At 38.7% G+C, this 15453-nt stretch overlaps 1 protein-coding gene across 1 annotated transcript; it reads left to right on the top strand.

Annotated features, from left to right (window-relative positions):
- Nucleotides 1-763: 763 nt before the first annotated feature.
- On the top strand, nucleotides 764-13470 carry LOC107046150 (dynein intermediate chain 3, ciliary-like; the record flags this gene model as incomplete). The annotated part of the gene is made up of 10 exons (XM_015268674.2): nucleotides 764-946; nucleotides 2466-2728; nucleotides 5034-5194; nucleotides 5325-5502; nucleotides 6523-6951; nucleotides 7033-7315; nucleotides 8337-8451; nucleotides 8658-8851; nucleotides 10375-10801; nucleotides 12872-13470. Coding segments are annotated over exons 1-10 (2832 nt in total), but the record flags the coding sequence as incomplete, so codon positions are not given.
- Nucleotides 13471-15453: the final 1983 nt, after the last annotated feature.

Here is a 15453-nt window from a genome sequence, read left to right as displayed (position 1 = left end):
GCATCAAAATAACTTATTCAGATAATGGTGACGATGAAAATTCTGACTCGGAGGATTCGGTGGGCACTTCAAGCCATGTGTTATCAACTGTTTTTCCAACGGAAAGAAGGGTTAATCTTTTAATCTGGCAAATCGATGCAGCAATTTCCCTGCAAATTTCCTCTGCTACAATAAACCCGGCAAATAAAGCGTTTCTGTAATGTACTGTATCTCTTGAAAAATTCAATGGCACCTAAGCGGCTCATGGGTAACTTTAATTTTACTGGTTTTCAGTGATAAAATTGTATCACGCAGTTAATTTTAATGACGTTGAATTGCCACCGTTTGGGTGAGATTATGGAACTTCTCTACGTGATGTGAAAATAAAGCAAAGTCGGGGGGATAGAGTGGAAACGTATAAAACGCGGACAAACGAGGTAATGTAATTAGGGGGCAGAACGGATTAATCAAAGTAACTCTATTTTGATGGAGTGGTTTTTGGGCTTCGGTAACAGTCGAGTTTTCAGTCATCAATATCTCCCGACCAAACGATGCGATTTGAATGAGTCATGTCGCGTTTGGAAGAATAGAAAAATGTCTTCGAATTGGAAAAAAAAATTGGGGAATTCCACTCTGCCGTTACCGAGCTATGGACGATTAAAGACGATCTGTTTTACTGCAGTTGGTGGGAAACTCTGATTATGCAAAATTTTTTGTAGATTTCCGTTCTGTGGAGGGGAATTCAATACTAGATACGGGATTCAATACGCAGTAGATCACAAAAATGGAGATTGAATACGTCTACGTCAAGAGTCGATCGCTGTTTGGAAAGCAATGTATTTTCGACGACTCCGGGATTACGGTGGAGGAGAATATGGTATCAGATCCGGAGATGATGGACAGATACACACACAAACATCCTTTACATACCGCTACTCAGAATACCAGACAATTCGCTGTTCATGAGGTTAGAAGAGACTTTTTGAAAATTCGAATTTCCGAGGGAAATGGTCACTGTTGAAAAAATTGGGATGAATTTTCCGAATCTTGAATTCGATTTGAAGGTATCGAAGTACTTCGGCTATTTTTTCTCGAGTGAAACGCTTTTTTACTTTTGTAGTCGAACATCAGAGCTTTCATTTGAGCCTCATTTGATCCCAAGTTTCCAGATATTTTACAATGATTTTATTATTTTAATGTTGCAGGTCTGAATTTGAGGGTCGATGTTGAACCGTTAGAAAACGTTCTCAAAAGTTGGGAAAAAATTAGAAAGTTTAGTTTTGAAGGAAGATTGATGAAATAATTTGACAATTGCAATTTTTGAATATTATGAGATTTTTCTGTTGATGATTTATAAACAATCAATTTTCCATCATAAAAATCAGTCGTTCAGAATCGGAAAAAATGTATTCATTCCAGGGTTTTGAGAAGTTTAGACAATTTCAATTATTTATTTATAAATAACGAATGTTTAAAGAATAATAATTCTGTGTAAAATGTAATTTTAATGACCCTGAATATTCATATATTTTGTGTTTGAATTTTTATCACCCAATTTAATTAACAAATTTGACAATTGGAAATGGTTGAATTAATGGTGTGGTCTGCACGAAATTATAAAGGATACTTGGATATCCTTAAGGAATAATTTGGCATTAATTTTCCAAATTTTTGAACGAATTTTCTGTCAAAAGTTATCGATATTTTTACAAATCGAAGGACATTAAACTCAAAGACGATTATGAAGATCAATGGGCTTTAGGTTTAAAAAATATTAATAACTTTGAGCAGGAAAATTGTTTGAAAATGTCCAAGAAACATTGGCCTTCTGTCACCCTTTAAGAGGACAAAGTCGCTGGAATTCCAAGTTTTTCTAAAAATTCTTGTAAAATACGATTTTTTTTTAGCGAAAATAAATATTTACTGCCAAATTCTCTAGAATATTCAGGGAATTCCTTTAAAATCCTTGAAATTCCAGGCGTTTTTAAAGGAATTCTGTGAACATTTCGAGAAATCTGGAATTCAAGGAGAGGTTTCTCTGAATTGTCCTGATTTGTTCTCTAATTTTCGCAGAATACTTAAACTCAAATGATAATTCCTATAGATTATTCCATAAAATTATGAATTTTCAATGACAAACTTCTCTGATATTTCAATGGTCACATTATTTGTTAGAAATTTTCACGACTATACCGGAAACTCCAGTGGAAATTTTTTAACAGTGTTCTCTCACCGATATTTCAACGCGTTTTAACATTTCTCTGGCTACTCCGTGAATTATGAATATAAAAAAATACCCTAGGGGCAGCACTGAGATGAGTGGGGTCCCCAGGGGATATCAAGTGCAATTTCATGGAGGAGAATCTGCATTTTAAGGCATTAAAATCTTTGAATTGAAATCAGAGTTCTTGTTTCCAGTCGGATAATATTCCGCGGATGATTTAGCATATTATTTATTCATTTTCATCCATTCGCATCATGTCTAGGTTCAGACAATGAGTACTCCCATCAAAGACAGTGGTATGCATCACACGGAAGGCGGTTGGCCCAAGGAGATCAACATGCGGGATGAGGAGGCAGTTGCGAGATTTCGGAGACGAGTCGAGAAGAGCGACAATTGGCCGCCGAGGATGCGCAATTTGATGACAATTGCTGAAAAAAATGTACTGCAGAACAGTACTATTAATATCTATCAACAGTATTTTGATGATATGGTGCCAACCGAGTTGGTACTGCCGCTGGGAGTGAGGTAAATCTGAAGAACAGAAAGTTTTCATTTTCAGGGATATGTCACTAATTTTGAGGAATTCATCTACAATTTTCAGTTATCATTCATTAGCAGTGACATCGCCACTAATTTTGAGAACAATGTAAATGATTACTGATAATTGGATAATCTCGAACCGCTCTTTCATTTGAGCCCAAAAAAACATTCATATCTTGTCTGACATCTCTGCTACAAACTCGGGTCTTCAACTCGGGCTTTTAATTGAAGGCCCGAGTTGAAGGCCCGAGTTTGTAACAGCGATGTCAGACAAGATATTAATGTTTTTTTGGGCTCAAATGAAAGAGCGGGTCGAGAAATGACGTGCTAGAGCCTCTAAACATGACAAATGTCTCTAAAGATGATATCTGTTTTCAATTGAAAAGCAGAGTTGTGACATCATTGTCTAGGAGGACAATGGGGTCTAGGAGTATGTATAGAACATTGGGGTCTAGGAGTCTCCCCTGGTTCAAAACCATCTTTAGAGGCCCTAGCACGCCATTTCTCGACCCGCTCTTTCATTTGAGCCCAAAAAAACATTCATATCTTGTCTGACATCTTTGCTACAAACTCGGGTCTTCAACTCGGGCTTTCAATTGAAGGCCCGAGTTGTAGACCCGAGTTTGTAGCAGCGATGTCAGACAAGATATGAATGTTTTTTTGGGCTCAAATGAAAGAGCGGATCGAGAAATGGCGTGCTAGGGCCTCTAAAGATGGTTTTGAACCAGGGGAGACTCCTAGACCCCACTGGACAATGTTGTCACAATTGTGCTTTTCAATTGAAAACAGACATCATCTTTAGAGACATTTGTCATCTTTAAAGACTTCTGCACGCCATTTTTCGAGCCGCTCTTTCATTTGAGCCAAAAAAAACATTCATATCTTATCTGACATCTCTGTTACAAACTCTGGTCATCAACTCTGGTTTTCAGTTGAAATTGGAATTGTTAATTTACACAATAATAGGATTGCATTGACGATTTTTTCTTGACTCGCAAAAATCTTCAAACAATTTTCTATCGATTGGTGATAAAATTTTTTGGAAATAATGAAATAGAGGGGATAACGCCTTTTTTTTCAGAGGTGATTTTTCAAAAATTTATTTTAAAAAAAGTACTAACTAGCAAATGTTTTTTATTAGCTCGCAATTTTCTTCAAAACTACTTCAATGAGGAAAAAAATAAAAATTTGGAATATCTATACATGAGGGGCTAATTGATCGGATCTGTTCACCCGGCTAAAAAATTCGATTTTGGCGAAAGTCGACCTTCCCCGGGAAAAACCGAAAATCTGACCCTTTGAAAATTTGAAAAAAAAAACTTTTTCAGTTTTCACTTTTTTCACATACGTTTGAGAGTTCTGAATAGCCCGTCGCTCAAATAGTTGGAATCAACGCTCACCCAGCTAAAAAATTCGATTTTGGCGAAAGTCGACTTTCCCTCTGGAAAAACAGAAAATCTGACTCTTTGGCTCGGGGTGAAAAAAAAAATTTTATTTCGACTTTTGTCGCGCCTTCGGGGGTTTCATTGGCATCAGAATTGTTAGAAAATACAGAATCAACTTTCACTTGGCGAAAAAATTCAATTTTGGCGAAAATCGACTTTCACCCTTGACCCGCGTGTAACTGAAAATTTTTTTTTCCCCATTTCTGTCACATCCGAGGGTTTCATTGGCATCAGGGAGTCAATAAATACAGAATCAACGTTCACTATTTTTTATTTAAACACCGCCTGCAAACGGGGAGATGAGGGTGGCTAAAATATATTCTGCAACCCTGTCTCCTCGTTGGCTACAAATTTCAACCCTCCGGATACNAAAATCACGCGTTCTCGGTAGCATCGAGGAGGGCTTCTCAGGACCGAAAAGAACTGAGGATTCGAATGGTCTCTGGAAAAGTACGTCGCAGAACTGATTCGGACTTACCAGGTCCATCTAGGTCTGGAGAGATCTTGAAAGACCTGTGTACGTCCAATCAGAACCAAATCCTCGACTCGGGTATGGAGACAACAATAAACTGCACTAGATAATTGCCAATTCGTAATTAAACACATAGTGATCTTATTTTCTAAAATATTCCATGGTGAGAACTCTAAGCAAAACATCTACCAAAAAAACTTGAAAAGATAATTAGCGTAATTATTCAATAGAATCAGCCAATAATAAATAGAAAGTTCAGTGGAAATTTCACAGGATTTTCCAGCGAATTCGCTAGCATGGGCAAGTCGCATTGCCCATCATGGCCCAAATACTATAATTTTGTTTCAAAGACAAATTGATCTCAATGTTCCAGAACTGTTAACGTTTACGAGGATCCCCAAGTTCTCGTTCGTCCGGTAACCCACCTCGCCTGGTCACCCGACAGTGGAAAAAGATTGGCAGTGGCATACGGTTGTAGAGAGTTTCAACGAGTTTCGCCAAAACTAAATCCCTACTCGTACATTTGGAATATCGGTTAGAAAGGAAAAAACAAATCCATTTAAAACTTTTTGCAAGCCGAATGAAAGAGGTTCCACAAGTTGTCGAGGCAACAAGATGAATAATGTTTATACTCTTATGTGTGATGTGGTTGGTGATGTTGCAGAGAATCCAAACAAGCCATTCATGGCATTGAAAGCAGTTCACCCTTCAGTAACGATTGAATTCAATCCCCGTGATCCCTCTATGCTGATCAGTGGACTGATGTCGGGACAAGTTTGTAACTGGGACATACGAAGTGGAAACACGCCCATTCAAATTTCTCATCCTCAGTACAGTCATAGGTAAGTTTGGATATGAAACTACGGTGAGAAGATTAAATCGTGTTAATGATGATGATGTAGCTATTCGTAACCAGATTTGACAATCAGAAAGCTAGATATTTTGGTGGAAATTCCATTTGATGTGATGCTAGATGTCATTAGGGACATGGTCACTTGATGTACTGGTTGATAATTCCTCAAACAATTACCGGATTTCACATACAAACCGTAATTATACGTAAATACATCTGCCTGAACAAGAAATCTTAAGATCATCTCGGTTTACGATTTGACTAGAACTGTGCACGCGCGTTTATCCATTCGTTGTGAAAATGAAGAAATCGAATTTATTAAACTCCATATACTCATAGATGTTTTATAAATATTGATAATAACTTGAAGAGAATTGAGAGAATGAAGCATCAATGAATAATTTTTAATCTTCCATCAATTCTTTTTGTTTAATTTTAAACAACTTCACGTTTCTCTCATCTTTACTAAATAAGATCACTGAATGCTGGTCATTACTTCTTTCACACAACTAGTCTGTCATTAATCATTCACCCTTAATCCTCAGAAATTCAATCATAATTTACTTTCAAAATATCTCAAACGCCTGAGTGAATAATAGATTGGCTGTAGTTTGTCTAAATGTTAATCCGCTTTTACTTGAATTTTCCATTCCATGCAAAACAATAATCCCAAATTCTTCTCCGCATCAACTCATAGCATTTCAACAGCCCCCAGACTCTTCAATTACAACCTAAATATTTCTAATGAGATTTGACAATCATCAGAACGCTAGCTATCCTGCTAAAAATTCCACAGGAGGTGATGCTAAATTTCATTTGAAGCATGTTCACTTGACAATTCCCGAAATAAAAACCATATTTCACTCACAAACTGTAACGATACATAAATACGTCTTTCACATTGAATCATCAGAAATCCACTGACGATTCTCTTTCAAAACGAATACCAGATTTTCTGGATTTGGTCCAAACGTCAATCAGCTTTCACATAATTTTTTTACTGCATAAGGAATCCAACAAACTGCGCTCTCTGGATAAATTCAAAAACAAATACCGAATTCTTCTCTGCGTCAACTGGTGGTGTCATCCACTGGTGGGATATTCGCAAACTTCGACAGCCCACAGACTCTTTAATTATGGATCTTGAGAATCCACTCCGTGGTGATGTCGTAAGAGCAATTGGGGTTTCGGCGCTGCAGTTTGAGGCCACAATGGGTACGAAATTCATGGCTGGAATGGAGAATGGAGTGGTTGTTAGTGGTACGAGAAAGGGTAAAAATCCGGCTGAGAAATTGGCTGTCAGATTCAATTGTCACTATGGACCAGTCTTGGCGATCGACAGAAATCCATTCAGCACGAAGAATTTTTTGACTATTGGCGATTGGACGGCTAGAGTGTGGGCCGAGGACACGAGGGAGGGTAATCTAGTATCAACAAAGTGAGGATAATTCGGTTGAGTAAGAATATATTGAATCAATCAGTCAGTGTCGTCTTATCACCTATTCGTTGGTTGGAAAAGACACCACAAGGCTTCACTCACTGGTGGATGCTGGAGCACGTCTCGGTGCTCGGTGTTCTACGTGATAAATGATGAAGGAGTGATGGAGGTGTTTGATATTCTGGTCGGCCTGAACAATCCAGTCACGACAATTCGTCTTTGTGGGGACAGTTTAAAGGCGTTGGCACCACATGAGAATGGAAAATTGGTGGCGGTTGGCAGTGACAAGGGCAGTGTGTATCTCGTTGAGTCGTCAGAGGCACTCACTACCAATGTTAGAAATGATAAAGTGTTCTTGACGTCGGTAAGGATGAACAATACCGAACATAATCGTTATCTCGATCTGTTTGAAGATTTTCAAAGTTTATGCTGTGAGCTTGAATTCCATTTGAGATCAAATCGTCGATGGAATGTCTTATTCGTTCAGGACATTCGACCAAACTGAGTGTTTTATGTTTAGCAATCATTGATGTTTCAATGAGAGAGGGAATTTTTTGCAGTCATTTCAAAAATTGGAGATTGCCTTCAATTAAAATGTGTGACTGCGAATTCAGAATAGTAGTCGCTTTTTAATGAATTACATATTTTGAACTCAGAAAAAAATATACTTGAATCAAGTAGATTTTATACTCAATTGGGAAATGGGTATTTCATTTCGAAGATGATTCTTTTGCATCAGGCCGGGCTGTAGCAAGCCCTCAAGTATAATATAAGGGTCAGACACTAAGTGTCAGAATATAAGGGTCAACAAGTGGAGGTTAAAAAATGAGGGTCAGAATATTAGGGTGAAAACATTAGGGTCAGAATATAAAAGTAAGAAAAGTGGGTGTCAGGCAATGAGGGTCTAAATATAAGTCATATTATGTTTGATCACCGTTTTTAGCCCTTATATGACCCTCATTGCCTGACCCTCTTTTTTTAACCCTAACATTCTGACCCTCATTCCTTCACCTTTACATTCAGGCCCTCAGTTTCTGACTCTACTATTCCGACCCTCATTTTTTAACCTCCACTTTTTGACCCTTATATTCTCACACTCAGTGTCTGACCCTTATATTACACTTGAGAGCGCTCGGTACAACCCGGGCTGATACGAAATAATCATCCTCGAATTGAAACAGCCATCCCTCATTCGAGTATTAAATAACTCAACTCATATTTTTTTCCGTGAATGATCGGAAAATTTCAATACCAAAAGATTCACCGATTTTCCAATAAAAACACTTGGAAGTTGCATATAAATGAGCTAGTGTTAAAACGTGTAAGATTCTTCACTTGAAATTTAAAAAGTGATTTCCTAACAATACAGTAATCATTCTCTCTAGTATTTCGAGAGATGCAGCAGATATGAGAAGTCCATCGACAGCCGTTTGAAGGAAATTAGACTTGCGCAGAGGGTTGAGTACGTCGAGGCTGAACCACTTCCATCCCCCTCCGCCGGTAAATTCATATCCAGGATTATTCTTTCTTCATCAAAATCTAAAATTCATCCGCAAAATTCAGAAAGATTTTCCAGAAAGCGGAAATTCCTTCTGAACGAAATGACGTCGTGTTCCGCCCCTAAAGTCTTCTGCATCTCAATAAACATCGAGGCAGAACGGGTCACCTAATATTCCCCCAATCAAACTATTTTTTCCCCTATCCAGTGAAAGCCAAGAGTAATAAGGGCGGTCCCGGCCGCAAACCAGACAAAGAAAAGAAACCAGATGATAAAAGTAGTCGAGCCGATGAAAAGGAGCGTAAGAAAGTGAAACAGAAAAAAGCGAAAAGTGCCTGGGAACTATTGGAACAACCTGAGCTGGCTGATGTCGAGCAACAATACTTCGAGGCTGTACAACAGGTTCACAATGAAAAATCTTAGAAATAATAGTTGTTAAATTGAGAACATTATTCCTGAAATTGGAAACATTGCTTATAAGGGTGAGGAGGGTAAAATAAGGCGTTAAAAAAATAGTAAAGTCGCATCTTCCAGTAGAAATCCCTCAAAATTGATTTTACGAGTTTTTTCCACTCTATTCTTCTCTTTTTATTGAGACAGTAAAAAAATTCCGAAAATTTAAGCCGAGAAATTTCTATAGAACTTTTTCCTTTCAACACTGCTGTTGACACGTCTTTTCAACTAGACGACATTCCAACTGATCAATTATAACTACGACATCAACTGTTTTCTTTAAATTACTACATTTTTAAGAATTTGCCAAAAATTTTCAATTTCCGTTTCCATTTTCTATTTTTTGCTTTTAGCAAACCACGTGATGGAATTTTATTTAACCATTCAACTGACACATCATTAGTTAACACCATGCAAATATTCAATTTTTTTTCAACTACCAATTGTAAGCAGCGGTTATCTCCATAATAATTCATGCATCGCCATCCGATGCTATCTTCTCCTGTGAAATTTATTGATAAATAAACGAATCGTCAGCCAATAATTTGGCTCCTCTGAAGCTCTCTATAAACATCGGAGGCACCGTGTGAACAATTTCCTGATTCTCGAGTGACTGAATTGATTCAATTTTATTTCGTGCGGATTATCCCCCTCAAGTTATTCGAGGATTGATACAATATCATTTCGTGAGGATTATCCCCTCTCAAGTTATTCCGCCCGATAGCGTAGCTGTGTGTGCGAGTTCGTAAACACACGAATATTTTGTTTGATGGTTGACGTTTCAAGAAATTTCGGGATAGATTTTCCAAGAAAATCTATAAGAAAATTTATGAACCTGTCGTGTATTTCAAATTTAGCATTTAGAATCAGTTTAAATAAAAACGAATAGAAATCCAATAGAATTATCTAGCGAACTTACTGAGTTATTCTGTAAAATATTTTCGTAAATGGTTTCTTCTCTCAAATTGTGTTTACAAAAGTCAACCTCTCGACCAGAAAACATCAAAAGTAAGGTAAACGCGTAGGACGCTTATTCGCGTAGCTATTGTCTTTTCTCTGATGCTTCATGCTCCTGGTCATCAACGTCGGTAGCTCCTATCGTGTTATGCCAGCGTTTCGCGAGTATTTTCGTTTGCATCATCAGACCAGAGTGCCTCTTCTCTCGAAGCTCATCCTTAAACCCCATCACCATCCATTACCCCCGATGGGGATCAGCGGGGGATGGGTTGGGGCCGATCAGGCGGTTCTAATTGATCAGCTGGTTCGTCCGACCTCACCTTTCTTGTTAATTTTCCTCGCGAAGGCAAAGAAAAATGAGGATAATCCAATTGATTCAATGGGAGGAAAAAATTAATAGAGAGCTGTGGACACGAAGGGTCAAGTGGGAGTACTTCCTGATCATCCTTTATTTACCATTTTCACCCTCTATTTGTCCGCTCGTATTTATTCTGAATGTTCCCGATGTTATTCAGGAAATGGAAAAATACGCTGAGGCTTCAGAGGCACTTGGTGAAGGGTCAGAGGGAACGATTTCAACATTGACAGCATCGAGGGATGGTACAACTGTAAAGCGAAGAAAACGGGAGGAATCGAAGGAGCGCAGCAGCACTGGAAGGCGCTCACAAATAGGGAAGAGAAAGAAAAGCAAGAACTACTCGATCGTAAAAGTGGAGGTGCCTTCTGTTATGGCAGATGTTGGTATTAAAGACCCTGGAATGGATGAGGACGAGGTACCACCTGACGTAATCGATGACGGAGCGACAGATGATGGGGTAATGCAAACTATGGGGGAGAATGCGGATGAGAGAGACCTTCCTCCACAAAAACCATTACGATTTGGGACTAAACCCTGTGAAGATGAGATATGTGATCCCATGATCTGCTGCTTGGATAGAACAGGTTCGGATGCCTTGGTTAATCGAATGGTTTTCCTGACTAGAATTACATTACACGGCTGCCCAATCTGGGTGAATGGTCTTACAATTTTAGTGGCTCGGGGTGGGTTTGATCTCTTCTGCTTTAATTTGGGGGATTGAGTGCATCGGGTGACTGCGGTCATTCCAGTTAATGTGGGGTATTGAGACTCCTTTGATCTTTATGTGAGGTTCAGTTGATAGGGGGCAACTGTTAACTAAAAACCCAGAACTTCGCAGCCGTTAACGGTCATCTACAGCAGTTTTAGTTAGAAATGAAGAAAGGAGAGAGTTGAGAGAAAACACATTCTTTCACTAATTGTCAACGTTTCCAATACACAAAGTGTTCGTGATCAGGACAGTAATGTATTCTATTTTTCAACCCGTTAGTTATTTAGAGGTTGCAACGGAAATACATCAATCTAAAGAAAATCACTGAAGTAAGTGACTCGACAGTAAACAGACACCTGTCAGAGCCCTTCATAACTGATATCAACAGGTTGCAGATGAAAAGAAATTGTTAACGTCAACTTTTGAGCATTAAAAGGAAACTTGACCGCAAAGTCCTCAACAACTTATTCGCAACATTTTGTTTTTTCGCTGACCCTCATGGTTTATAGTTGACCCTCAAATGACCTCATTAAGGCTCATTTAAGGATCAAATAATAAACTTGTTAACTAAGAACAATCGTCATTTTCTCCTAGCAGCAATCGATTTTGACTTTTATATTAAAAACAGTTGAATTTTCGCTAATCCTCACCTGAAATTTCCACGCCCCTCGCAAAAATCAAATGAATTTATCATATCAGCAATGAATTTCGATAGAATTCCCTCCAATGAAGAAATTCGTTCTGCGTTATCTCGTTTAATCGCTACCCCACCCGGAAATTCAATACATAATGTGTTGACAGAGTAGTGTTTTTGCAGAGCTATTTGGCCGGGTGCCTAACTACAAAGTTAAAGTTGACCAGTAATTTCGCGCCTACAACAAAGACCAAACTAATTACCCCGGCCGTAATCAAGATTACCTCGTTACGTATATATTATACAGTTAACTTTGCCGTGCAATATCAAAGGCATCAGCCAGTTGGATCCCATTGGTTCATGCATCGCCATGAGGCGCTCAATTATCTCGATCAGATCTCGAATGATACGTTTGTACCTACAACGAGCGAATCCAGGATTAAACAATGCTGAAGGGGTTTTCCGCGGGGGGAGGGAATTATGATTGGGTTGTCATTGAATTATATTTCTTGTGGAGAAATTAATCTCCATACAAAGGGCTTGCGAAATAGAGATTAATGTATTACTGCAGTTGACATTTTTCCGAGCGGAATAACTGAATTTATCGGGGAATTCGCTGGGCACAGGTCGAGGCTGAATTGATTATTATTTTGTAGGTCCTTTTGGGGGAGGGGTGGGGGGCTCTTCATCACCCGGAGGAGAGTTTATTCTGTTTTATTCTATTCTGACTTCCAGTACGCATCTATGAACGTTTTGACAGCTGATTTTTTCCCTTTAGACAGAATTCAAGGTTTTTTCCCGGAAAATTCAATCAATTTTTTTTAATACTGCACACGTAGAGAAGTTGGATAAAAATTATCTCGAAAATCGTGAATTTAAAACGAAACTTTCATTCCCATGTAAACCATAATTGTTATTATAAAATGTCAATCATGAAATTCGTTGAAATTTCAGGGCAGCTGTCGGTCAATAAAAATTTTCAACAGCCCAGTGAATTTTCATTTTACATTTTCCCCGTCTATTTAAGGTAAATGATCGCCCGTTGATGTAGCTAAGGTGAATGGGATTTTTCTCTCTTATTCTTCAATAAATCACTGTTCATTAGTGTGTATAACTCTCCTTATTAACTAAAATAATAACTCCAATCGTGTTTCTCTCTTGATACACTCTTGGGACTGTCAGAATAATTAAAATGTGATAGCTCGCGACGTCTGCCTTACGTAAACTCATAAGCTTCCCCAACATACTCCATTCTTTCAAAAAAGCGTACTTTTTATTTCTCATTTGACTGAAAGCCTCGTATTTTTTAAGGATCAACGGCCAGACCCGGGGCTGAGTACTCCGAAACTACTATCCACACCGAAAACCTCAAGATGAATGCCGCAATCGTGGAGATGCTTGCTGGTCTACCAAAAAACGTATTACCAAGTCAGCTTGAGGATCTCCCCCGTTACACAACGGATGAAAAGCGCAAGATTCTGGCAGTGAAGGATGCACCCCCATCAGTCTTAAGTGATGCGCTGAAAGAAGCCAAGAGGGGAGTGAGGAGTGAGATGAGAACATTGAGAAAATTCGAACGTTCCACATCGGGAGAATTCAATGTGGTTGGGAAAAATACGGAACTGACCGAAACAGTAATCGCTTTGGATGAGGGTACGGGGACATCTTTACAAGACGCAGAGGCCCGGAAAAGCGTTTCTTCGTTGAGAAAATCGGTGAAAAGAGTCACTCGGAAGAAGATCTCGATGCTGAATCCCTGCGACCCGATTACGAGGAGTTTTGCGTCTCAGGAAATTCGGAACATCGTTGGAGTTGACATCGAATTACCAGAGAGCGCGATATCATCGGCGAAGTGTACCGTCGAGCCTTTAAAAGAGAAAAAACGATATCCCAGATTCTCAGCCCTCAATGTAAAAAAATAAAGGTGATATTTTGATTGAATTACAGGGATTATTCCCGTGTTGGCGGTTTTGCATTTCTGATATATCCTGACAATCGTGTCTTGTGTTTGATCCTTAGAGTAGTGAAAAAGTAGTGATCCTTAGAGTATTGATCCTTAGAGTGGTGAAAACATTGACTGAGAAATTTTTTTGGCAGTGGCTATTCACACTCCTGCGTGAATCCCTCCGGTACGCTCCATGCAATCCATGAGGTTTTGAACTCTGGTCAGACAAGATATAAATGATTTTTTGGGACCAAATGAAAGAGCGGGTCGAAAAATGGTGTGGAAATGTCTCTAAAGATGATATTTTAACCAGGGGAGACTCCTACACTCCACTGGACAATGTTGTCACAACTCTGCTTTTCAACTGACAACAGACATCATCTTTAGAGACATTCGTCATGTTTAGAGGCCCTAGCATGCCATTTCTCGACCCGCTCTTTCATTTGAGCCCAAAAAAACATTCATATCTTGTCTGACATCTCTGACAAACTCTGATCTTCAACTCTGAGCGGCTCGAGAAATGGCGTGCTGATGCCTCTAAAGATGGTTTTGCACCAGGGGCCAATGTTGCTAGACCCCACTGGCCAATGTTGTCACAACTCTGCTTTTCAATTGAAAATAACGCACACCATCATGATGTGTTTGACATCATTTTTAGAGACATTTGTCATGTTTAGAGATATCCGCACGCCATATCTCGACCCGCTCTTTCATTTGAGCCCAAAAAAAACATTCACATGTAGTTTGAGATCTCTGCTACAAACTGGTTTTCAAACATATGCAAATGAACATATGGAAGGGTCACCTTGTGTGACCCTTTGAAGAGCCAAATGCCAATGTTATCTCATCGAACCTTCAAAGACAGAACCCTCACTATCTCAGATTTCAACTTTACAGAATAAAAAAACATCAGTGATATCCAATTGAGTTACACGTGTTACTCACGTGCTGATGGTTCATATTCCCGATGAGCATTTATTCAATAAATATCAAATCTGATAAGAATGTGATTGGAAGCGATGTGTTTCCGGTGGGAGTTGTATCACTGCTATCGGATTTGTCTACATCAGAATATCGATGAGTCCGCTGGGATCGTGGAAGATGTAAAAGGTGGAAATGGTAACAAAAAGGTGTCGTGGATATGGAAATTCAGCGATAAAAAAGGCAATGTAGGAATGAATATTCAGGAATCCATTATCGTCGAAATTGAGGGATCGAGGGGTGGTTTGACGCGTGGAAAGTATCTTGTTGCGGAGGGAGAACAAGCATTCACGAACAAAACATTAATTTAGAAAGCGATCTCAACGGGAAAGTTGGCAATTTCGGGATAATAAGCGACGAATTTTCGTATTTTCCCGGAGTTGATACAATAGTTGATGCTCAGCCTGATATTTTCCCTATCAGCCATGAGCCCGACATGCTAAAAGTTGAGAGCATGGGAGGTACATGTAAAACGTAAATTCCCATCTTGTTACTGTCTGCAGTGCATCCAGTGAGCTTAATTACCAGCTACAAGCCAGCTATTCATCCTGCGATGTGCATTGGATGAATTAAATCCTATTATTCTGTGGATGATGAAGCTTGATATTCTTTGATTTTTTCCTAACCGAATGTGAACTCAAAGTACGAGAAAAGTTTTTTGGTTGGTTTGAATTTTAATCACAAATGGTCTAAAATTTTATGAAACGTGAAGAAATTGTGTTTTTGGTTCATGTTTGTGTACGTATGAGAGATCAGAACAATCATCAATTTCAAAATAAGTTGAATTCAGCTTCAGTTAGCCGATATCACTCAACAATTTTCAATTACCAAATTAATCAATCGAATATTCAAATTCCGAAATAATCTATTAACCAGTAATCGGGTCAGAAGTTTGACCATTACATGTATCACTGAAAAATCCTTTTATGAAATGTAAAATTATTTACTCAGTGGTCAGTAGAAAATT

The sequence above is a fragment of the Diachasma alloeum genome, unplaced genomic scaffold, assembly GCF_001412515.2.
Source record: "Diachasma alloeum isolate Michigan unplaced genomic scaffold, Dall2.0 Dall_scaffold_01221, whole genome shotgun sequence".
Lineage (NCBI taxonomy): Eukaryota > Metazoa > Arthropoda > Insecta > Hymenoptera > Braconidae > Diachasma > Diachasma alloeum.
This window is presented reverse-complemented; position numbering and strand designations above follow the sequence as displayed.